Source organism: Amblyomma maculatum, unplaced genomic scaffold (genome assembly GCF_055883805.1).
Source record: "Amblyomma maculatum isolate TAMU_Amacu unplaced genomic scaffold, ASM5588380v1 scaffold_13, whole genome shotgun sequence".
NCBI classification, from domain to species: domain Eukaryota; kingdom Metazoa; phylum Arthropoda; class Arachnida; order Ixodida; family Ixodidae; genus Amblyomma; species Amblyomma maculatum.
Genome location: NW_028146738.1, coordinates 35,180,680 through 35,207,010, shown reverse-complemented (window position 1 = coordinate 35,207,010; position 26,331 = coordinate 35,180,680). Strand labels below are relative to the sequence as shown.

The following is a 26,331-nucleotide window of genomic DNA, read 5'->3' as shown; positions in this document are numbered from 1 at the left end:
ACTGTCCAAGCAATGAACATGGGCTGACTATTAGACGTCGCCCTCCACCATTAATTGTACGTTGTAACATGACACATAGAATTATGATGCCAGGAATTAAATGACCATATTATATGCATGCGTGAGCCGATAGAGAGAGAAAGAGAAAGAAAAGAGAAAGACAAGAAAGAGAAATGTATAAAACCAGACACAGATGCTTCGCCACTTATCGTTTATGCCCCTTGCTAATGGCACTCTCTAGGGTCTAGGGATGTGGTTTGCATGAGTAGCGCAAGGTGTTTGTCTTCGCAACTCACTATCTCCTTTGAAGCAATATGTAATAATTGCTGCATTGCCTGGGTGGAAGGCCGCCGCAGGAAAGCGAAAGTGCTCGCAAAGAGAGCGTCGCTAAAATATTTTGTGCGGGCAACTGAGGAAACCATGTAATAACAAACCACTGCGCACGAAAGCCGCCATAGCCGCTGCTCTGCAGTGCTTTGGGTGAGGCGGAGGGCGTTCGCTGTGCTTGTGAGGCTCAATATCGTAACAGAGCAAGAGACAATATGAATGTGGGCTAGGCGCCTATCGAGAAGCCCATCAGCAGCGTAGCAAGCGTAGCAAGAGAGATGTAGAGCATGTGACCGAGGCCTGCCATCAACGACGGCGGTGCTGTCGAGAAGGTACAAAACGATTAGCAGAGGTGTAATATAGTTAAACATACTATTCAGCGAAACCTTCACAACCTGGCTATGTTTGGTTGACTGGCTCATAGTCAAAGCGCGATTGCTCGTATTTCCACCCGCAGCTGACGTCATGGCTGTTCCCATCACCCGATGGCGCGGTGTGACATATGTGACCGATCACAAAACTCCGCTCCATTTATCGCCCTTGCAAACTGTATTTTAAATGTCCCCGAGAGGACCAAGGTCACACAAAGGTCAAATGGTCAAAGTCCATGCCTTGTGGTGTGACACCAAGGTTAGTCCATGAGGTTAGGCTGAAGGACTTAACTGTGGTGAGAATTACATTTATGCGTGATCTCTGCCTCGGTAAAGATCGAATTATCAGACCCGTGAAGAGCGTCGCTACTTAGTGTAGTGACGCTTTCGCTTCAAAAAGGGCGCTTCATATTTCGGAACCGCTGCTTCGGGCGTAGTTATCGCTCAGAGCGCCGCACTGGAGCGAGAGCTGAAGGAAGAGTAAGGAGCTTTCAGTTAAACCAGCCGCTTCAGCTGCTGCCCTTTTTCCGGTTCACGATGTTTGTTTGACTAGGCTGTCTCCTAATGTATTGATTTCTGGTTTTCTGTTATTAGTTTTATTTGTCCGCAACTTTGGCATTTTCCGCCCTTGTCATTTTCGCCTTCCTGTAATCTGTACACATCCACGCAATATCCCTCTATTTCCTTTCTTGAAATTTATTAGTGACCGAAGACAACTGCTTTTGTCCTATTTTTCATTCAAAATAAATATTATTCTAATGCTAACTCCCCAATGTTTTTTTATGCTATAAATGAAAAAAATACTGATAATCTTTCATTATTATCTAAAATTTACAGTTGCCCATAAACGTTGTTTGATTATTGCCTTCTTTTTGCTATTGTTCAAATGTTGCAATCAGAAGTATAAAACAAGGTAGCAAATATGTTTGAAACACTGCCCCCCCCCCCCCCCCCCCCCATTCCAGACTTTTCTTTCTTTTCATCCATTGGGCATGTTCGTTTAACAGTTCTTTGTAACTATACCTCTGAGATCATGCGTGCTCTAGGGTGCATGCACAACTAATTTTTTGTTGGATAGCTTTGATTACTAGCGATTCACCCCTATCACTAATGGAACACCTTCTAAAGAATGCTATATATCTTTATTATAGGTATTTGTCCACAATTATGTGTAGGCTCTGCCTGTTATGCTGTAGCGTTGGGCCCAAATGTTAAATTTATTGTTTGACTTTTCAAAGCGTTAAAGTTTTGTGCAGTCACGAAGTGAGCGCCGGCATGCTCCTGCCCGAAGTTTGGCATTTTCAAGAATGTTACATTTAATGCAGGACATATGGTACAGTTATGTTGGTTAAATATTTAGAAAAAACTTATTCTACGTTTATCTGGAATATTACTAAAGCATTAAAATGGTATCAAGAACATGGAAATACTTTTGGAAGGAAATATATGCAACATATATTACTCTAATGGTTCGCCGTTACGTGAGAGGGCGTGTTTCAGGCCGATTAAATCCTTTAAAACATTTTTTCAAGTCTATGTGCCATTATGGACGGCCACGACTGTTTTTATGATACAAAATACTTAATACTATTTAGCGGCCAAAACAGCTGCCCTGTGTTTTCTCTGACGGATAGACCCAAAGTATACAGGCCCACCTGCACACGCTTTGAAATGAACCTGATTACCGCTAGAATGTTTCTTCTTACCTAGTGAATGACTTCAGCTTTGCTTCATAGCACTAGTTTGATTGCTCTTTTCATTTCTAAAGAAGCCAATAGCCTTTAAAATAAAATAACTAGGAATATATACTATTTTTTTTCACAGACAAAAATGTATGCAATGTCAGCCTGACATTGAGAAAATTTGATTTAATTTCAAAGACGAGATACAGCACAGCGGCATCAATGACCTCTGTGCCTCACATCTGCTTCTGTGACGGATTTAATGTTCTAGCGCTCACTCCGTGTAGTTTTGGAGTTATTTGCCTTGCTATGAGCCAATTTTGATCGTGCTAAAAAAATTAAGTTACACATGCAACCGGATCCTGGTTAAAAAGCTCCCAGAACATAAGCAATGGGGCGATGTTGATAGACATACGCAATAATATATCGTATGCACCCATCAAAGGTAACCATGGTTTTAACAGAACACGACATGTCCCAACCCTCAGAAACAAGTCAGGATTGTTTACTGTTTCATTATTTTTTCTGTCGGTTCGAAGTTAACACAAATTAAGCACACATTAGTAAACATATTTCCATAGTGTATTGAAGTTTATATAACAATAAACCTTCGTCTGATTTAATACATGCAGTGGCTTGAGAAAAAAAGAATGAATTCAGAGGATGTAGATTGTCTATAAAAAAAGCCACCTGCGATGTTTGAATCAAGCCGCAATTTACAGATGTTTATTTACCGCCCTTTGAAAGAAAGTTTTCATGTGGCAAGAAGCTAGTCCATATTTTTTGCCCAGTGCACACAGTATATTTCTTGTCTGCTTTTCTGTTTTTCCAGTGTGCGTGTTTTCTGCTGGATAATCCTTTCTTTTTGCAATGCTGGGGAACGTAACCGCAGATATCACCTCGGAGTATTGGGTGCATTCTCTTCAACTAGCCAGTGTCTTTTTAAGCAGACTACGCACTTGTTTTGAGCAAAAACTTAGCACTCCTTAAATAACAAAGCGTCAACACTTTGTACCACCACACTGTCAACTAGAAAAGTGTGAATGAATCCATCCTTTCCCGCGGCACGTCGCTTGCCGATATAATGCGGCGTACTTTATCTGCACATTCAAAGTAAAAGTTCAATGTCAGTTGGCATCATTTCGAGCTTTGTTTCAAGGATCCATCAAAGTTTTTCCGTTTGATATCGGCGTGCCGCCAAAATATGCATTTCCTTCCGAAAAGTAAGCATCTTTACGTTTCGCATTGCTAAAACATGCGTAACATAACACACTTCATAAAGGAAATAACATCGGTTCGTATTTATTTTTAGACTAATATTTCTGCATGAAGGCCTTTCACACCTCTCGTGGTAGTAATTGAAGAAAAAAATGTTTTTTAGGGAGATGCGTAGGGCAGGCCTAATTTGATGTTTATTTATTTATTTTGAACATACTGCTAGCCTCTTTCGAGGCTGTTGCAGGATTGGGGTACCTCATGATAGTTAAATAATAACACGTCACAAGTTATATGACCAGTATGGAATAACGTCGAAAATTGAGTAGTCATCATTCGCGGTAATGCAATGCAACATGAGTACAGGTGAACTAATATTTCTTAACACGTACTACTCAAATGCTAGATTATCGTGTTCGGGGAAAACATGATTATGGAAGGTTATAAAAATTACAGAGATTCAGAGCCAACACCATCCTCAGGTAACATTTTCCATTCCCTAATTGCTTGCGGAAAAAATGAATAACGAGAGCAATACAGAAATAGCACAAGAACAACGAGACAAGTAAAACTTTTCTTGCCTTTTTCGTTCAATTATGATTTCCGTGAACGCTATAAAAAACAATTTTTTGCGACAGCCTAGAGGCCCGTGACGGCCTGAGTTGCTTACGTGAAATAAAACCCCGCACAAACGCTACACGACACGAGTGACACTACTTTCAAAGTGGGCTTACCTAATTAGTCGTCTGAAAAGCGCTATAATGAACACGACAACTCGATTCCTTCTTTGCTTGTCCAGCACATAGTAGAGCATATACCCGCTGCAATAAAGCACACAATAATTATTGCCCTTTTGGCTGACCAAACATACCCACACAGTGGTACAGAATTCACCGTAACACGACTGGCGGCAGTGCTGCTTCCATAATTTTAAAACTTGAGGGACACCTAACCTCCGACTAACCGTATGAAGCGACAGCCTTAACAGTCCCTTTCAGCAACTCTTCTTGCGAATCCTTTTTCGCATACGCTTGGTTCTCATCTACAGGCAATAATTCCACGCATCCAAGTATACCAGAGATAATTCCAACTGTTATATTTAAATCTCCCTGTGTTTTGTGCTTCGTTACATGCTCGCCAGACAGCGCTTTCAAGCACACCACTACAATTTCAGTTGTTGATTCGAACCTTCCGCAGTTAAGTGATTTGGTGCATGATTGTTAGATGTTGCTTGGTCTTACAATTACAACCTATATAACTTCGCTCATAATTATTACCTATACCAATGTGATTATGAGATGCTAGAGATCTAAAGCCGCGATTTACCCAAGCCAAACTAACGTGTATGCGTGATCTAGGGGCCACGTATCCAACTGAGAATTAAACGTCCCCAGATTCAGTTGCGTACCATACTGTGTGAGCAGCATTTTCTGCGCAAATAATTTACTTTTCTGTTAAGCCGCTGCACTTGCAACGTCAATCCATTTTGCCCAGTCCCGACTTTATTGACACGCTACTGTTGGGCTCTCCGCTGAACGCAGGCCTGAAAGCTGTCATTTCTAAAACAAAATCAAGAAGATTTGTTTTAACCATGCCTTTAAATATCTCTCTAACCAGTTCTCAAAAGTGCGCACAGAAATGCGAAGAGTATGAGCAACAATTTTGTGTCGTCTTCGAGGATAAGAAGCATAGGCGTACTATTTTACAAAATTGTGAATTTTCTTTAATATCGTAAGGATGCACTGGACGTGAAATATTTCAAAAGCGCGCTTGGTTGCGGTTGCTTTTGGGGAGTGCGTCGCCCTAGTCGAGACCGAGATGTATATCATTTATTTGCCGCTAAGCCATAGTTTGTTTCGGGAACTTTGTCGGCAGAGTAGCTAACGCAGGACGCAACTCGAGCTGTAACATTTGCTGAGCTAAATAAGAGTAACTCATTGAAGATCCGTTTGCGGCCGATAACAGTTGCGGTAGCTTTTTTGTTTTATTGATTTGCATACGGGTGGCGGCGCCTGAATTAGTCTCTTTCTATCTGAGTGCAGACGAAGTACGTAGCTCACCTTAGGAAGAAAAAGGTATCCACGCCGAGGTAAGCTGCTAGTATAATAACTCCGTCCCAACGCCGAAACAAGAGGGCGCCGTTAAAGAGTCTCGCTGAAAAATAAAAGGCGTTAGTTCTTCGCATAGACAATTATACTCTTCCGTTATTTGCCTTATGAGGGTTAAAACATTAAATTTAAATTGTGCTTGCTTAAGGCTACTTTTCGCATCACACCTTAAGAACGAGCCACCTTCAGTCAAAGCAGGAAATGTTTTCGTTCTTTTTCCTGACCGGAACACGGCAAAAACTGCACAGGTAGTGGCACTTTCTAATATCTGCTCTGCGGCCGCTGCACTGCTTGTCGTTGTTAATACTGTCATTAACACAGTTCTGTATGGTCGCGTACTCAAGTTGAGAACTATGACAAACAACTTCTCACCTAATTGCACTGGCCATTATGGAAGCGCCCCTCGCCTTTTTCACGAAGCGATGCTGTTTCCCTGTGGCACCAATTTGGGGTTGATGTTTTGTGGAGTGATATCAGTGCAAATATGATGCTGGACATTAAGCAAACATGGCATTTAAAGGTGTCGAAAGGGATATGACGGAACGTATTCATTTAGTCGCTAAACCCAAGTATAGAGTAAAGACCAGATAATATATTTTTAGACTATTTTTTGTGGTGGTTTAGTTTCGTCATAGAGCTACTCAATCTTTGAAAGACGTGGAGGGCTTCAGAAATGTCGACCTTCTGTGGTTGTTCAACGTGCGCTAACATGGCACAGTACACGCGCGCCATGCTTTCTTCTTCAACGAAAAGTGATCGCCACTGCCGGGATTCGATCCCGCGTAATAGGGTTCAGCAGCCAAGCGCCCCAACCATTCAGCCACCTGGGCTGGCTATTAAGACTTTTTTTAGATGTACGTATGACATCGAAATATTGTTTCTATTTTCTGAAGTCTTAACATCCTGAATGTTAGGCTTGTGTGTAAGTGAATTTCATTGCTCTTCCGAAAGAAGTGAAAAAGAGATAAGGGGGCTTACATATGTTTTCGGAGAATATAACGTAGGAGTGTCCGAGGCAAATCCAGAACATGGTCAAAACACGGAGGCCGTGTATGAACTGGTAGCAGGAACTTTCCGATTTCTTATCTTTGTTGTTTGCCAAAAGTAGTCTCGTGTTTGCCAAGGCTGAGAAAGCCATGACGGATTGGTAGAAAATTCCTAGGAGTACAAAAAGCAACATAAGGGATTAAAGTTGTCTTCACACCCATGGGAAAGCGAAACACATTGGTCACTGTCGGAATTTGTGTGACCACTGCGATATATAGCCCTTCGGACATAATGATTACTTCAAGGTAAGCATTTTATTCCCTAAAATTTTTGTCACGATATGTAGTAAGTGACAATAAGTCACGACATAAACGTGGAAACATTTCGTTCTTCTAAGCACCAGGCCAGCAACCTCCAACAAAGAAGCATCCAACTCAAGAACCAAATGCCAAATGTACTTCAAAGGCAACCTAAAGCCACTGGCATTGACCGATTTTCTGGATGTCATGGAAAGTCCTCCATGTTCTTGCTAGCGCAACATTATAGTGCACGGGAGATGAAAAGAAGTTCTGCAGGACGTAATCGGGTTAACCTTGGAATCATAGAAATCTGAAGACGCCATTGGCGGACGGATCTCCATTGAGCGGCATCAGCCGCTTCATCTTTCGGTTGTATCGAACTATCCGACAATACGGAAATCCTGAAATGATATTAAACCAAGGAACGCCTCTGTGCTAGGAAACAAATAATGATGCCTCATAGCCAACTAATAAAATGCGGATTGTTCATTTCACAGGTCGTGAAAGCGGTGTGCGAAGAGCACTTGTTAAAAACTGAGTCCATTGCATTTAGTGTACCTTTGTGAGTGAATCGAATACCAGTAGTTTAACAACAGGCCGAATCAAGTTCCATAGTACAGTATAAAAATTACAAGTATCTTACTACAAATATTTGGTACTTGTAGGAATTTATCCGACAAACGATAATTCATGCAACATCGGAACAAGCTAGAGACGGTGCTGCGGTACATCTCTGCAAATTTCTCAACAGATACTTTTGACGAAAGACGCCTCTGCTCTCTACACCATACAAAGGCAGTATTATCTTCATGAGCACTGTGTAATATAAAGGGCAAATTATATTTCCTTGCTCTTGTCAAGAGCGAATAAACTAGCGACACAGTGTGTTGAATGTAGGTGCGAGGGCGACATATGAAACAAATTCTGCTCTTCTACAAAGACGCGGTTTGATGTACCTGCTTGCACTGAACTCTGCACTCACGCAGCCCAATCTCGGCAGCATTCTAGGTGCCGTCAGATTGGGCCTTCTTCTTTAAACGTTCTTTACAAGCAAGCCAAACTTCCTTCTACCTTCTTTCCAAATACTCAAACAATTTTATTCTTGATAGCATATTCGATTCTTTTGGACCCATTTTGGAAGGCATATAATAGATTTTTTGAGGCGATTATTTGACAAGATAGCAAACTCGCTATGCGAAATTTTAAAATATTTACACAATACCAGTCGTGACTGAGAATATGTGTCTTCATTGGTATGTTTTGTACACAACTCAACCCATGCGGTGAATACCTTATAATAATACGAACACTCAATTTCAGCACATTTGGATGTATAAATGTTTGTTGTCTATACACGTGTTCTTCTCAAACTAAATTGCCCTTCCTTATACCTTTGTTGTTTCCTGAAAAATTTTTTCCCATTTTCTGCTCTCTGTCTTCAGTATCACTAATAGACTGGTCAATTGGATCATGCGACACTGTATAGCATGTTGCACAGAGCTAACTAAATTACAAAATAGAAAAGAAACATTCACGCAACCTGTTTTTCGATGCTTGCCCCAGCTTTTAGTGAAGACCTCAAGTGCAGTTGCGGACACAATGATACTCGCCAGGACCGCCAAAAAGGCTCTGAAAGAACGCGCCTGTTGTCAAGAACAAGTTCGGTGGTAAGGAATAATTGTATGGCACGCTTCATTGGCATCAAAAACAAACTCGTGCCCCACCTGTCCTTTTAGGAGTTCCTTCTGTATAAACTCCCCCTTCACACCCCTCGGAGTCGGGTGTGAAGGGCGCACTCCCTCCATTTTACATTACTGTAATAGCAGCAAATGAAAGAAGGACACAGTTAGCGACGCGCAGGAAAACATATGGGGATTGTTTTATTGTAGTTTTTTCGTTAAAAAGTATTAGCACAGTAATGATTTCTGAATGAGGTGATATGTAAATAAATCCAAAGTAGAAAAATACAACTTGCCCCTCTAGAGATCCGAACCCACCACCTGCGAATATCAGGTCATATGTTCTTGCCAAATGAATTACAGCGACCCCCACAGCTGTTTAGTATTTCACTCTTCTTGGCATAAATGTTGCTTGTAACCTTGTAACCTGTAAGACGACTTGCAAAGACCACGGTTTTCTCATGTAGTCTCTTAATACACCAAAGGCCTTTCTACACGCAAAATAAAACTTCAAACGTGCTCATTGCAGAAGTCTGCAAGAGCAACGCTACTTGAAAACAGATATGGTAGTTTTAAGCGAACGACTAGTTTGAAAGCTATGCTGGTGGTCATGTAAGTGCTGTTTCAAAAAAAGTGAGGCCTGAGAGTAATGACTATTTCGAACATCTTAGCAGAAGATAGGAAAAAGATATGCAGTTGTCGGGAGCAGTGCGCGCTTAGGCAATAATAACTGGTACTTTGTGAGCTTTAGTACTAAAGGCAATGTAAATTCATGGCGCTAGGCGAACGTTCACATACTTTCATGAGCGATAGAATTGGTACAAGAATGTCGCAACAACTACTAGGATGAACTGAGGGATGTGATTCGCGCCACCGGACGTTTTAGGTGATACGTGACGGATAGCATCTATGACGGCTTCTGGACCTACTCTTGGCCGCAATACAAGGTGTACGCCATCGTTTACCAAATTCGAGGTACCTGTGAGATTGTTTGTGAACTAAGCCCGAACGTACAGTGCAAATATCTATCGAATATTTGGAATGAGAGCAACACAGCCGGCGTCCGAATTAAATCTTTGTTAGGGAGAGGTGTTCTCTGCTCTAGCACAGGCACCAGAAATTGTGTGGATGTCGCATGTTTTTTTTTTTTTTTGTTTTTTGCGCGAGTAAAAAGCTAACAATCTTTGTCAGGTCTGAATAGCCTTTGGTTTTACGCTCTGCAAGCCTTCAACTAAGCCGTCATTCTGGTATTGGGATTCTTTGCAAGCGTATGTATGTGAAGCTTTCTTCGCATAGAGCGCCTCAGTGCGGTAGAAACCCAGGAACGGTAATTTGACACTATGTGTTTCTTTCGCGCAATAAAACATTGGGTCACACTTAAGCTAAGGCTTTGAGGTACGACACGCAAACGTAAATCGGCTCCATCTGCAACTCTCTTTGCATATCCTCGCTTGCCTACATGCACTTTTCTACTATCTTAACTAATAATCTCATAATTTGGGCCATATTTATCTCGCTCGTGCCCATTAGCATGATTTAGTAAGCCGGCACAACGTTAATGTGGTAAATTGGGTGTGTTGGTACACGTCTTGAAAAGATGGCAGCACAAAATAGACAAGACGACAATGACGGCCCTGAACTTTCAACAACTTTTATTGTGAACGATGTTCGCAATATATACGCTCTATAATGGCCGTTGTCGTATTGAACAAATACGCAAATAGGTGAGCTTATTGGTCTGAGAGGAGTACAAATGCGAACTGACACAAACTTCATTCACATTACATATCAGTTACGATTACATGCTTTCTCGTGTTACACATTGTTGTCCTTTTTTTAGGAATGGTGTTGTTAAGATAAGGAGAGCACTGTTTACAAGCAAGGCAGTGGCTGCCAGACAGCCTTGAAAATCTCCTTCACGGATATTTTCTACGTTCTTTGCGCGTTCTTGTAACCTGCCGTTCACGCATCTCCCAGTTTGGACAACAGGTTATTTGTTTTCGGGCTTTATGTCTTTTTTTCAAATTCGGGGTGTAAAAATCGGGCTTTAGTTTTCGACTTGAATATAGGGGAGAAATAAGGTTTTTCTTGGAAACACTCCGAATTTCGGGTTTTATGAGGTAAATTCAGAAACTAATAACTTATTCGATTTCTACTACTCAGTGCGTAGCGATTAGTGTTATGTTTTGGGCTGCTTTCAAGAAAGTATTTTTGTATTCGGCGTTTCTGCTGTAATTATTACTTTCAGTGACGTGCAACGGTCCGTTTTTGGACAAGAAACATTGGATTCACGTGAGCAAGGTCGCCGATATTCTGTACGCCTTTATTACCGCACATTCACAGAATGTCATCAAACGACTGACTTAGCAGCCGCTTCTGGAATCGATTGAGTAAGGCACCCAATTTCCACATTGTCAACTGGTTTTCTTCTTTATCTGAGGCGTTTGGTTTCAGTCTGCAGCTCCATTTTGTGGAGATTTTCGCGCAGAGATCTTCACAAGTCTGTACTAATGTGGCACTGCTCTTATGTAAGATAGACAAAGCACCGTTTGCTCTATCGCTTTTACTAATAATCGTAGAAAACTTGTTGCGTTGACAGCCTGCTGTGGCGTGGCGTTTACAAGCTAATCGAAGCTTGGCATCATAATTTTTCCGCTTTCAAGCGTTTTCTGGACATCTAAAAGTGGCTCGAGTGCATCTCTCATTAAGACTGCCTTCGCATAAAGAACCTCTTTTTCAGAAAGTATCGCTCGAATAGCTTCTGCTTTGGTACTTTGATAAAAGCTTTCAACAAGTTCCATGGGCACAGTATTTAAAGAACAATCGGAAAAAAATCGGGTTTTACCCAATTTTTTAGGAACATTTTCGGGCGGCAAAAGGCAGGTAAAATCGAGCTTTACCCGAAAACGAACAATCCTAGATTATTTTGCCGCAGCTTAAAAACATTTGGTAAACTACACCCTCTGCGCAATCAATGAAAGGACGCCTCTGCTTCTATCCGCAATTCCGTTGAGAGGTTGCCCCTGATTCAGTCAATCTCCATAGCTTTCAAAATAATTGAGGAGCGAGATCGCGACTTTCACGGCGCATCACTGTCTAATTTTTCAGGTTTTGTGACAGTGTGGGAATAAAAGGCATCACCGCTACTTTTTGACTTTGTTGAGCGTTGACGGCACACTTGCACCTCAGTGGGCATCTTTTTGAGGAGGCCTTCTGCGGTCGAATTGAGAGGGTGCTGAGAGTATCCGGCAATGTGCAGCCTCTCAACTTATTGGCCGAGCGCTTCTGTGCTGAAATGCGGGCAGGTTTTGCCGAGAGTGTTTCTAAACCACGAAGTGGAAATGGCTTCGATTTGGTGGAGTTGAAAGGCAGAATGTTTTTTTTTTTTGGTGCGCGAATTACAACCCCCAGCAGGCATCATCACCTTGAAAATGAACCCTAATATCTAAAAACCTAATTTGGCCATTATGTCATTTGGCCATTGGCCATTTGTTGCTCGTGGGTTAGGTCAAGAGGGTTCATTACCATTTCACAAATAGCCGATACCTTTCTGCTAGCACAATCACTTACTTACGAGTCGCAATCCAACACAACTAAAAAGTCATCTACGAAGCGGAAGACCTCGATTAGGTTCTGGTGTGTGAGTCACCAAAGTTCAAACGTGCAACACCTGCGCACAGCATGTTTGAAAGATAGCTGTGGTACCTTAAATTTGTACATTGTAACACAATATGAAACAATTAGCCACGCGGTACCCCGTGAAAGTCGTGATCTCCGCTTCTCACCTGTCTTTGAAAGCTATGGAGATTGACCAATCCAGAGACAACCTATCAACCGAACTACCGCAAGTCGCACAGTCTGCCTTTCGGTGAATGCGCAGAAGGCGTAGTTTACCATTTCCCTTAAGCTGTGGAAACATGTATGTTTGCGGCCGAACTGTGAGATGCGTCTATATTAGTTTACGAAAACACGCAAAGAACGTAAAACATGCCCGTAAAGGTAAAAACATTTTTAAGGCTTTCTGGCCAGCCTATGCCTAACTAGTAAAGACTGGTTTCCTGATCTTGAGAGCCCCTTTCATAGAAATACAAAACAGCAAAGAACATGTGACACGACACATCATGGATATGGAACTGAATTGGGAGAAGCTTGCGTCAGTTACGCGTCTATATCGTTCTCGAAGCTCACCTATTTGCGCATGCGTCGAATATGACAAAGGAGTGTACAGAGTGCATATATACGTTAATCGTTCACAATAAAAGATGTGTAAATTTCAGTTCCATCCTTTCGCCTCGTCTATTTACTGGTTCCTCTTGCGCAGCTTTCCTACCACATCACATTATCGTATCTACAGGGCTGTCCACTCTTAGAGAGAACACGCAAGGTGGTAGTCACTCTCTCTGAAGCGCTGCTGTGCGCTACAGAGCCGCACATCACAGCAAAGTAGCGCAGGTACAGACGAACCTGGAAGTGGCGGTCCGCAAGCGCTGCCGCTTGGCTTTGAAACATACTAGGGTCAGACGCACTGAAGATTAGAAGAGAACGGCCACGTGTAGTATTGTGCATGTTCGTTTACTCTAAACGTGGACGAACATGCACAATACTACCCGACGCAGGTATAAAGCACTGCTCACGAAGTTGTGCGAACAGGCCTGCATAATCGAAGAATAGCATGTATGACTCGGTTTTCAAAGATTCCGGAGCGTTCAAATCCGGCCTAACCCTCTCATCTCAACGAAGCTTCTCGAGCTGAAAACTACTACCATTTAGGTAATTCCATGTGATGTAGTAACATCAGGCAACGCGCCGACCAGTTAGTGGCCAGCCATGTCACTTCTCAAGTATCAGCCCCCAGAGGAATGCTTGTGAATTTTCGCTCACAATGCCAACACCGGCGCTGATGATGCCGACAACGCAAACGCTTTATTTTTTGGACAGTGCGGTCCTTAACGCGATTGCATCGAAACAATTCACCGCCTCCTTGACGATGTTTCCTAAACTGGCAACTGCTACATTGATAGCGCAGCGTGCTGCAATTATGCGGTGCGTATTGCTGCGTGTAAAGCCATACGGTCCTTAGATATTCCCCTTTTGATATTCCTTGAAGATCAGGCACTTCCACAAGCACGGGCCTTGAAAGAAAAAATCGCGTAAGGACATACCACAGACTAGTTGGTGCAAGATGGTTTGTGGGGTTTAACGTCCCAGAGCGACTCAGGCTATGAGAGACGCCGTAGTGGAGGACTCCGGAAATTTCGACCTCCTGGGGTTCTTTAACGTGCACTGACATCGCACAGCACACGGACGCCTTGCTTTTTGCGTCCATAGAAAAGCGGCCGCCGAGGCCGGGATTCGATCTCGCATCCTTGGGAACAGTAGTCGAGCGACGTAACCACTGTGCCACCCCGGCGGGGCCAGTTGGTGCAAGATTGGTTTGGTTTGGTTTGTGGGGTTTAACGTCCCAAAACGACTGAGGCTATGAGAGACGCCGTAGTGGAGGATTCCTGAAATTTCGACCACCTCGGGATCTTTAACGTGCGCTGACATCGCACAGCACACGGACGCCTCTTCGTTTTGCCTTTATCGAAACGCAGCCGCCGAGGTCGGGTTCGAACCCGGGAATTCCGGACAGTAGTCGGGCGTGTTACCACAGTGCAAGAGGATCGTGAACAGGGGATGCTAGGCGGCTACTAATAATTTCTAGTATGAAGCCAAAGGATTTGGTTCATGGCCTGATTGGCAGCTTTGAAGGTTGAAGGCTCGAAATACTATAAACATTTAAAAATAATTAGTACTAGCTGACATGGGAGTGTCATTTGAAGACAATCCTTAGACTTCGCACGCAGCCAGGAACACCGCAGTCATAAAGAAGTGCAATGTGATAGCTTTCCGGATCTAGGCTGTCGCCAAGAGGTGCAAGGATGTGCTGTGGTCAGCCTTCAAGAAATGATGGTCGTACATTGTATAGCCCGATAAGGAAGCTTTTATGTTGCTTAGATTAGCAAAGTCCAGAGGCAGTCCTCATACTGTTTTGTAATATGGTTCCGAAAATAAAATATATCTGTTAGCAAGGATACGACCGCTATCATAACGCTAACTAGTCGTTTCACAGTTCTTGTTTGAGACATTGAGATTAGTTTGCAAAAACTACAATGCCGCATTCCTTAACTAAACAGCGACTTGTTTATACTCATTATATAAATGTTGTTGAGGCTCATACGTATACATTTCTTATTTAACACGCCTATAAAAAGAAAAAAAGCATCCCGGTGGGCCACCGACAGTGGTAATCCAACTTACCAAAGCTTGACTGGCTCACACATACATAAAATTGGGAAGAACGTGAGAACCTAAGCTGTGGTTTACGTTATGTTAGTATATTTTACCTTCCATCAATGCGCGATTGGTCCAAGCACATCGCCTTCGCATTGCTCTGTTAAGGTAAGTTCAGCGTCCCAGAATTTTGTGGTGCGCCACCATTAAGGTTGACTGCAACCAACTTCGCTTATCTGTGCCCCAAAACTGAAGATGAACCTCTCGAACTGAGAGCGACATTCAACGCGACATTCTACCGCTAAAACATTGTATATGGCCAACTGAGCTACATGGGCTACAATGTTTAATGATGAAGCATCTGATTTCTGCTAGAGAATCAGAAGACGTACGCAAAGATTGTTACGAAACTGCACCGTTTTTCTCCCGCTTCGTATCTGCAAAAGCCATAGGCTTCGCAATCTGCAAGCGCAAAAGGTTTACTTGATACTGGATTTTGCTTCCTGATCTGTGGAAAGGATGCTTCACCGGACCAATTGACCGGTTGTTTTATTAGCAATAAACTGACTGTTCAAGTGTGCCGTTTAGGTACGCTAAGTTCGCTAAATTCGTCAAAATTAAAATGAATTATATTTACTTACATAATTGAGGCTTGGGTGCTGTTTATCCCCTCCGGCAGGTTGGTCACGCAGTCCTTGACGGTGACATTGAGATAACTCCCCACCACTGCGCGCAGAAAGACAAAAGTGAAACATAGCATAAGTCCATATTGAAGCTTCCCCAACATGTTTGCGGGGATGGGTTTATTAATCTGCACGTAAGTGGAAAATGCATTAATGCAATTCAACGACAGAGTAAAGCTTCTCCTGCTGCCACTCCAAACGTTTCAACCTCGTCCTCCTCTCCATGCGCAGCGGTGCGCGGCGCAGCATAATTAAGGTAACAATTTACATGCGTTAGTGATAAAGTATGACCTCCGCGAAATCAATATTTCTCCACCCTTTCTCCGGACGATGCACAGCATGGAGCCGGGGATGGCTGATTCGACACTATAAATGGCTGTTTTGTTGCGGCGATATTATCTAATGCAAAGATATCTTCTGAATGCACATACTCCTGCAATGGGAAGAATTCTGCATGAAATCTGTGCCACTCCCAGCCAATATTGTTCAGACCGCCTTTGTCTATGTGCCAGCATAGAACACCTGATATTCTAAATCATTAGAAGGCAAACAAATACCTACTAACAGAGCGGCGCTCTTGACCTCAATGATATTCCTCTCAAAGATGATAGGATTTTAAGCAATAAATTAAACCGAACTACATGATTTTTCGAAAGTACACAATTTACGGGAGATTAAAGAAAAGTTGCCGATTGCTAGTTCACTGGACTTAAACCGCGCCTGCAGTCACAGCAACTATTCACAATTGATTTCAGACCGATCGCACAAGAAAGGCGTAAAACATGTTAAGCCTCAATTACACTTAGCGGGAACATGGCATCGCATGGCTACGTACCTGCGCAGCATAGTATCAAATTCATGTAAAATGGGGGGTGTCACGAAGCAATACTTTGACGCCCCGTACTCTTGTGTCACTCTACATTCATTCGTGACCGGTATATACGCGCAAAATACGTCCGTGGATACGCGGAGCTGCATTCACGCTGACTATGATTGAGCCGGGTCATGGCCTGAAAGTGAACAGGAAAAAGACACGCAAGGACACAGAATAACACAAGCCAGAGAAGTTAAGAAATGCGCACTTTGCAGATGGGCGACAAATGCAGTGATATAACCATATCACATAAACACTGTTGGAAAGTACACCGCTTCATTATGCAGTTGGCGGAGTCTCACGCCTAAAGAAAAACAATACATTAACTATCGCAGTTGACTTTGGTAAGAGAATTGAAAAACGTGGGTAGTAAAACTCATTAAAATTTTGCTTAAATATTCAAACGAGCAGCAGAATAAACCACCTCGATCAAAGTGCGCATGTTGTAGGTTAATAAGCGAGGTGAGTGATGATGCAGAATTTGAAAGGCATAGCTAGTACGAGGATGTGACTCGCAAAGTTCCAGGATGCCCGTGCACTGTAGCGTACTGTTTTCTTATCAACAGCGCTAAGAACGCGGAGTATTATTGATTTTGATTCAGGTCTTTACAGTTGGCAAGTAACAGTAGTTAGTGTAACAGGCGGTGCAACCTTGCTAATTTGAGGCATTTGAAGGTGGGTGCAGTATGAGCAGCTGAGGGAAGCGTTACAGGTAGTGAGCATTATCATTATGAACATTTTACTTTTTGGGAAACCTCAAGGAGCAAGTAATGCTTTACGGAAAGAGGAGGTATCTACGATGTGTTGCTTTCCAAGAAAATATAAACTCATAGGGCAGAGTAAATCAGGTATAGAATTAACGAGATCAAAGTGCAGTCCATTTGAACGCAGAGCCACCAATTAAATACAAATATTTGTAACTGCAAATGACACATTTATTCTTGAAAACATTACCGAGCCATGTATTGCTTACCTTGATAGCCAAAGATACTGTAACGAAAGCCTGCAAAAATAATTGTTAGTTACGCACATTATTCTGAGGGAAGTCCTGGGGAATAGGTACCTGCATACCTTTCTCCTTTAAACCTGCAGATGAGTTACCATTATAGTTCTCATTTTGATTCGCATGGCGGAGTAAACCATGTGTTGTAAAAAAAAATGAATCAGCAATGCACGAAAGCACTGAGTTGCGTCAATATCGAAATTACCAGCGCCCTGCTCTCGGTTCACTAGGGGATTCTCCCTTCATCGTTCAGCTAGTGGCTTAGAATAAAGGTTGAAGAAAGGTGGGCTGCACCTAAGCTTCGCAACTAAGCTTAAAATTCCAGACAGAGGGCAAAACGTTTCGGCACGTCGTTTGACGTTTTCTTGTTTCCGGTTTGCTTTAGAAATTTCTGTATAAGGCGCCGCAGCCGCTTGTGCTAGTGGAAATCTGAAAGTTTAATTAAGGAACACTTGTACTTCTGATCTTCAAAATATTAGGCTCAAGAGCACCCTGAATTATAGCGAAGTGTAAGTTGACACTTGTACCGAATGAAACGGCATGCCTGAAGCAGAATGTTTGGTCCATGCGGTATAGACAAAAATTCCCTACGCTTCGAGTGAGATTCAAGCCAACAGTAACCTCTCTTGGACCCCTCAGATTAAAAAACTCCATGAGATAATCACTGCAGCATCACAAGTTTTCAGATTCATGGCGGGAACACGATCGTGCAGCAACTGCCGATCGATGGTTCTGCTTGAAAAGGCCTACGTTGAAAGAGCGCTACGCTACTATTTACCGGTACTTCAAAGGTTATCACCAAAAAGCAAGAAGATTCTTGAGGCTGCACGGAACAACTGCTTGCGAATATGCCTTGGACTCCCAAAGGGATCCTCTGCATCAGGAACGCTTGCAGAAGCAGGATGCCTCCCGCTAGATGTGATTACCGCCCAAGAAACTATGCGCACCCATCTCCGACATGTCCTATAAGGGAAGAAGCATTTCTTGCATCGTGTCCACCAAACTCACAGCAACTCTGGCTTTGGTCAAGCAGTACAGTTTCTGCCCCTACCTACTATTATTCAGCCTCGTAGTTTACTACCAGTCACCTTTCCTCCATGGACACTATCGTCTTTAAAGGTAAATATGCCTGTTCCTGGCGTGGATGCGAAAAGCCGCATGCCACAGGCAGCACTTCTGCAAGCCGCTCTCGCCTACATAGTCAAGGAATATACGCAGCACACCCACATATTCACCGACGGTTCGACTGCTCAAGAGATTTCATCCTGTGGCCTTTATGTACCCTCAACAAACAATGTCCTGTCTTGCCGGCTGCAGCGGCAGACATCATCTACGACAGCTGAGCTCCATGGCATTAAAGAAGCTCTCTCCTATCTCCTGCGCCAAACTCCCGGAAGATGGGTTATCTTCACTGATTTCAAAGCATGTCTGCAAATCCTGAATAACCTACTAAAGAAAAACAATCATCATCCTGTTTCCCTTGAAATCGGGTATCTTCATCATTTGGCTATTGTCGCAGGCCACTGCATAACATTTCAGTGGATACCAGCTCACTGTGGCATTAAAGCCAATGAAAAAGCAAATGAAGCGGATCGCAAAGGCCACCAACATCAAAGATACATTAGGACCTTCTTCACGAAATCTGATGCATCCCAATTGACTAAAAGATTTGCTTCCGAAACAAAGTATTGACTTTGGAGCTTGCCGATGCATCACTACCAATTTCTATATTCTATAGATCCACATCTAAAATCAAGACTTCCTCCGAAATATCCTCGCCAACTGGAAACTCTTTACCACCGACTTCGTCTAAACTGTGCATACCCAAATGGATTGCGCTACCGTTTCGGTGAAATGAACAGCCCGTATTGTGACAACTGTGGCTCGATTGAAACAGTGGCACATATCCTACTTGAGTGCACTGTGTACGCTGACGAGCGTGCAAACTATGAACGCAGCATGGAGAAACTCTCACCACTGCCTTTAACAATGAACAGTTTTAGATCCCTTAGCCTGCCCTAGGCAACAGAGACTGGCGATGAATGTTTTATTTACATATTTGAAAGACATTGGACATCCTTGACCAACTCTGAATTCACCTCGCATGTTTCCCTCAGGCATTTTGCAAGCTGTGAACTCTATAAGCACATTTGTCGGATCATGCATTTCATTATTTGATTTTATATCGTTACTCCACGAAGCACCTTAACACGTATTTAATGGCCGTGTTTTATCTCCCCCTTCAATTCTATTATTTTCCTCACCATTCTTTTTTCAACTTTTCTCTCCCGCATTCCCCTACCCATACAGAGTAGCATGCCAGCGAAATCTAAACGCCGGCAAAATTCTCTGTTTTTCCATTAAGGAGTCTCTCTCTGTCTCTAGCGCATCAGGTAGCTTCCTTTGCCGACCACTCAGAACGTTCGGCAATGTAATATTCGCTTTTAAAAGTTGTAATAGGCGCAGATAAATTATTTGTACGCTGTGTTTTACAAACAAAGCTTCAATAACGCTAAATCATTCAAGAAACGCACATCATCGGCACAACTGCGCACTAGGAGGCGGGCAATATATATATATAGGAGGTGATCGAAGAAGGGCAGTCAGTCAGGTTTCCTTGCAGACGGTGGCCCGGGCTACTGCTCACATGGGAGCGACGACCGATCAGAGAGAACCTGACAGCAAAGCTGCTGATTGACCAGCGGGAATAGGCGCTTACACTGGCCACACGGATTTTCTTTTCTTTCACCCGTGGACCCTAAATTGCATGCACTGTATCGGCGGCGAATTTTATATTAAAAAATTCAAAAACTGGCATAGATAGTATTTGCGCAGTGCGGCAAGCATCTCCATAAACGAAGAACTAGACTATTGTTAGAGCAGACCATGGTTAATCATAGAAAACGGTCTGGTATCTCTAAAAGTATTATTTAATACCTCCCGAACAACCAAATATGAAACAGCCTGTATTAAAAAACACAGTTGACATCCTCCCTCATTCGGAATAATTTAGTAATCTGGCTAAGAATTGGCGTAAGGAATAAGTGGATCGCTGTTTTTCGTAAGCTCTAGTGACGAGGAGTCTGTGAAGTCTAATACGCGCAAAAATATTACAGTTTCGAAACCCCTTATGTTCTTTCAAAGAGAACCTTTCCTACAGTGTCGCGCAGAAGAAGGTGTCTAACCCGTGAAGAGCCTAAAAATTGGAACTACCAGCATTGACGTTGCGTGCTCAGAAGGACCCGAATAATATCTTGAGCATGATTGGACGTGGACAACAATAGCAGGCCGACCCCAGCAGGGCATTGAAACGCATTTGGGTGCGGCCGGTAATGCTGACAAACTTCGAGCACTCAGGTTTTGCGCATAACTGCAACATTTTTAACCTTCGACTACTTCCTAGCGCACCTCCATCGGAGCATATTAGTTAGATATATTTTTGCAGTTCTGTTAGTCGCGAATTGTTCACTCACAGAACCTCCCTATTTCACTGTGTATAATTACCGAGTTTGACTTTTATGAAGCAATGTTCTTTGCACATTATGTGCCCTCTAATGGACTGCAGACCTCGTCAAGCCTACGAGCCATGGTTATGACAGAAACCACACGTTCAAGCAGAATTAGTTGCACCCTAGAAAAGTGGCGCGCATGACCCTCTCAAGTCAAGAGCGCAGCTTCAACTCACGGCTCCGGGCGATGCTGGCCAGGTCTCGCTCGTCACAGGCATCGATGGTACACAGCCCGATGCGGATGCCTGGCAAAGCGCTGCTTTTTGTATGTTTCTCGAAGCTTGCCGCCTTAACGCAAAATAGAACACAAGAAAGAATGAAGCACAGTGAATGTTCAAATTGCGAAATATCTGTTAGCAGAAGGAGCAGGCAATGCAACCTTGAAATTGCTTGCGTTATTCAAGCTACACTATTACTAAACTAGCATCTATTGCGAAAGACGCTGTTTTAATATTATTGTCACTTCCTCGGAAAAGTATGTTGAGCGCATGTTAGTCACACAAGTTGGAGAGCAAACAATGGATCATCGCAAGGCGGCATAAAAGAGCTTTGGTGTCGGTTCAACTACCAGCGTGAGTTTTGAAAGTGCCAGCATGTTATGAGTTGTTGCTTCATATGGTATGGTTCAAAGTCAAGAGCCTTCACGTGCTCAAAGTCGATGCTGTGATCCGCGTCCTTGCATTCATCTCTGCGTTGAAACTTTGGTCTACTCAAATCAATTTATTTTCCCTAAAGAGCTCCTATTGAGGGTTCTCAATTAAGGAGATTCTAAGCTGATTAAGTTTTCACGCCGTTTATTTCGCTGATGTCAGCAGCGAAACAGCGAGTGCAGTTGAGTTTGTTGACTACGCCGAGTGCCTGTTCCTTCCCAAGAAGGAAGCAAAGAATGTCAGTTTGACATACGCCATCGTCAATCCTCGAACGCTTCATGTCTCGTAAGAAAACCCGCACATCGAAGAACCAGGCCCCTGGAACGTCTGCCAATTGAACAGTAATGACTGTTCCACCAGTTACATTGCTGAAACAAATAAAGTGCTTTCTATGGCTTCGCCAATGTATAAGCGATTTCCGAAATTACAAACGAGATCGCAGTATAGTCGCAGTACGTTGTGAGGATGCGGAAAATTTTATCGACAATGAGCACGCGAACGTTTCAACGTTTTTTTTACATCAAACCTATCGCATTATTTCGACTCTTCGTATATTTCTGGTACATATATAACACCCAAGCCTGCAATAATCTCCAGCCGCTTGCAAGCCGGCCTTCATGACATGCAAGGAATCCTTGTCCACCCTCCACGACCCCGCGAGACCTCAGTCACCAGCTACTGTCTCCACGACCCCGCGAGACCTCAGTCACCAGCTACTGTCTCCACGACCCCGCGAGACCTCAGTCACCAGCTACTGTCTTCCGCAACAGTGGCAGTGACACTTAAAAGTGTGTCTCTTGGTCTGACCCAGCTTACCGTGAAAAAGATGCCGAGTTGGCACCGAAACATGTTTCCATCATGAGACTTTGGTCGCAGAGTCGATAATTTTTGTAGGTTTCTAAATGATACTGTGCAGACAGTTATCGGACTGTTTCTGCCAAGGGGGTGGGAAGGGGGAGGGGGGTGCACATACTGAACAAAAGAGTCGCCCCTTCATTCACCCGAGTCTTTAGTACCAGCGTCTGCAAAGTGGAGACTGATGCCGGGGAAGCCAATTGAACTTCACGGTAGGAGCGAAACTGAGAAGAAACCTCTTCTGGCGTCTAGACCAGGAGACGCCAGAAGAGGTTTCTTCTCAGTTAAGAACTCCGGCGAAGGCACTCTCAGAGAAGCCTTAGCCGGCGAAGCCTGCATTAGCTTTCCTGTGCCGCCTCTGACAAGTGTTTCCTGATCTTTTGAGATCTCGTTCCCGTTGTTCCTAGTGAACATAAAGTTTCCGCAGGCAATAGAGCTCCCTCTTCAATCTGTAGAGTATAAAGGCCGGTCTTTTATATCATAATACACCATATTCAATCGAATTACAGATAAGGAAAAGAAAACGAAAGCTGGCATGAATTATTTTCGCAGCTGTACTGCTTAGGCTTTATTCACCATTGGGACATAGTAGCGTATTAAAGAAAACATATTGCCTTTCATCTGAATGTACCATGTCTGTAGCAGTACGAGACGGTAAAAAATATTTTACCAGACAAGCTTTTAAATACAAAAACACTGGCGGCTTGCGGTCACTTGTAGCACACGGGAATCGAAGTAGGATCTAATCATTTCGAAAATTTTCCTGGAATCAATAGGGCTCTAGTTTGGCCAACATTAATGTTTAAATAATGTAACTGAAAACGTTCGAAATCAAAAAAATGCCGTGAGTCAGACATTTCATAACAAAGCACTCCAAAATTAGCTCATTTTAGCTTAGAAATGAGGTTTTTCTGAAAAAGTTCTTAAACTATGTTTACAAGGCGTTGTTACGTTATATTTGACACAGAATATAAACATTCGCCTCAACAACATATTTTCAAACTACTTCGAAAAAGTGGGCACAATGAATACTGAACGAAAATTTGACAATTGAATTTAGTGTTCATTTCTTTTTATGTAAAGGCTATCTTGGCAATTTTATTTCCTTTGTTAAACACTGCATGTTCCACTGAAGACGTAAGGACATGTTCTGGGACAGAGGTAATTGCATCCGCTAAACGTTTTGCAGTTAGAATTTTCAGATCAGCTATGTCTCATGACCTGATGTTGCGCAGAGCCAGCCGACAATGTTTTTGCTTCTTGGCTGTTGGCATCAATAGACAGTGTGAGGAATCATGAATTGGGGGTATTTTACTTTCTGTGGGCCATGATTGCCACCAAGCAGACACACGAAGTATTCATAAAATTTATTTGCAATTTTCCAAGTAAGATATGATATCCAGCTTATCTCCAGCATGTGGAGATCGATATTCCCCCCTTTTAGCACGGCATGATTCAGCAACATTTTAATACATTCTTGTTTTGCTTTGCGAAGAAAAGACGTGACTTGTTTCGATACGTATATAAAATCGTAGATCGTCTGAAGATCTTAGGATGAAACGGTTGCAAAGAACGGTTTTTCGTTTTGTCATTTGACGGCACTTTGTTTTTGTCAAGAGTTTACGAGCCATGTAACCTTCTTTAATGTTAGAAGTGAAAAGCAGCGTCAGCTGTAAGACTTGAACGCCGCAATAATAGTATTATCAGCCTTTTTTTATGATCACATTCTTTGAAAACATTCTTGCAGTCTACGACCGTGAGTCCTGCCCAAAAAGAATTTAATGTGTCCTAGTTTATGCGCAGATATATTTTACCACAGGAAGCAGGCATAGGTTTGAGGGCCTAGATTGCCTACAAATATTCATATGGAGAGATCATCGCTTATCTGACCATTATTGTGTTCTGAATGAGGGCAGTTAAATTAATAATTACTGATCAAGACATCAACTGTCATCAGCCTAGATTTATATTATGATGTTTAAAGATTAAGTGCTCTGTGAGACGCAGCCAACTTTACGCGTAGTCCCAGATTTAGATAAAAAAAAAATACATTAATATCCCCACCTACAACTAGGATAATATTGGTTCTGAATATTTGTTGACGACATTCATCAATTAAGATGACGAATTCCGAAACTATGTTTTCAGGAGGCCGGTAATAAAAGACAAGGCGTCCCTCTCGCCGTAAACGCAAGTGGTTCATAGTCCGAATGTGTTACGGCAAAGAAAGCTGCATTTGAAAGTTTTTAATGCCTATCATGACAAGGCCTCATCGCTTATGAGGGCCGTTCTGTACTTACATGAATTATACCCATGTCAAACGGGCACTGTAAAGGCATTTGAATAAAAAAGGCACCTCCTCAAAAAAGTTTCATCCGCAACACACGACAAAGATCTATCGCCATTCCAGAAGCAGTCTATTCCTAAACCGGAGATCGCCGATCTCTTTTACGGCTGGAAAGGCGTAGCCTCCACGCCAGAGGACATGAGGGATTACCATCTAGTAAGAAAGAAAGCAGCAGTTTAATTTTGTGATGCCTTTACGCGGTACAAAAAAGATATTTATGCTTCGCATAAGGTTAACTAGGCGCAATAGTGCACTTTTTCTACAGCACTCTCGTGTGCTGTCATGGACGAGTCATTAATTTTGAAGATATCACGTGATAACGTTAAGCGCCGATGCGGATGCGCGACACCTTTTTTTTAATTTACTGTTTGTGAACATACTGTAGCTAAATTTACTATAAACAACGCATAATAACACACTTATTTGATTTATATGTTGCGATACGTCAGTTTATTTGGTTTATTCTGAGTGGTTTTGTTTCAAGATGTAGCGTCGCGCTTTCGACAGCGTGCTCGGTAGGAAACGCTAAAAAGAGATCGCCAGTGCCGTGTGTCTGTTATGCAATTCCTTTTGAATACAACTCTTTCAACTCGCTAAAAGACCGCTTAGGAAAAAGAGTTTTTACTTGCTCGTGTGACACGGGTATTAATCAGACATGTACATAGCTTCGATACTAGATTATATGAAATGTAAATTATCATTATAAATTTGGAACTGTAATTTGGTATGCAGAAAAACGCATCCAGCTTATCACGCTTCTCGCGCAGGGATCGCGCGTTAAGATTAAAGAAGCAAACAATTTTCTTTTTCCTAGAAGACTCAGCATCTAATTCGGGAAGGAGCGAGATTTTGCACATCTTCAGGCGCTGCTTTGCGATTGGAATTCGAAGAATGGCACTTAGGCTGCCTTATTCAGGTCTCTTATCCACATGAAGCACCCAGACTTCGATGTTTCAGTTTCCTATAGCCAGAACGCGAACTCTAATTCTCACACGTTAATGACAAAATAACCTGTTCTCCGTAAAACCTGGCATTGGCGTTGTGAGCTAAAAATCACGACCCTGCCTCCGACGGGTATTTATTAGCAGGTTACCTTACCGGGCAGCAACTGGTCATCGAATTGTCTCACAAACGAGGCCAACTCACATGACTATGTTGACAGGAACTGCCAACTAGGGCACATTCTTTGGGATACTTTGTCTCAGACACTTTCTTTCCAAAGTGTCTGAGACAAAGTAAAAGACCCAGAAAGTAAAAGACCCAGACAAAGTGAAAGACCCAGAGAGCCTTTTGGATCCCGAATCATACACGCGGTTCTAAGAGCATGCAAAGGGGTCTAAATCTTCTCGGTGTCCCCATTTCAAGCAAGCAGTCATGCCTATTTACATATGTTTTTTTTTTTGACAATTTTAATATATGTCGATGTTATACTGCTATGAGTGAATTTCTGTCACTCCTGGCAAAAGAAA

General features: G+C 42.8%; 1 protein-coding gene across 1 annotated transcript in view; it reads right to left on the bottom strand.

The window, feature by feature from the left end:
- LOC146172555 (nose resistant to fluoxetine protein 6-like) overlaps positions 1-26,331 on the bottom strand; it is a 76,815-nt gene that overhangs the window by 23,897 nt on the left and 26,587 nt on the right. Inside the window, exons 3-8 of the mRNA XM_084585799.1 lie at positions 21,187-21,298; positions 15,583-15,667; positions 8,530-8,618; positions 6,682-6,861; positions 5,656-5,749; positions 4,330-4,416 (exon numbers count right to left, since the gene is read on the bottom strand). Of these exons, the coding sequence (XP_084441925.1) occupies positions 4,330-4,416; positions 5,656-5,749; positions 6,682-6,861; positions 8,530-8,618; positions 15,583-15,667; positions 21,187-21,298 (647 nt within the window). The remainder of the gene's footprint in view (positions 1-4,329; positions 4,417-5,655; positions 5,750-6,681; positions 6,862-8,529; positions 8,619-15,582; positions 15,668-21,186; positions 21,299-26,331) is intronic.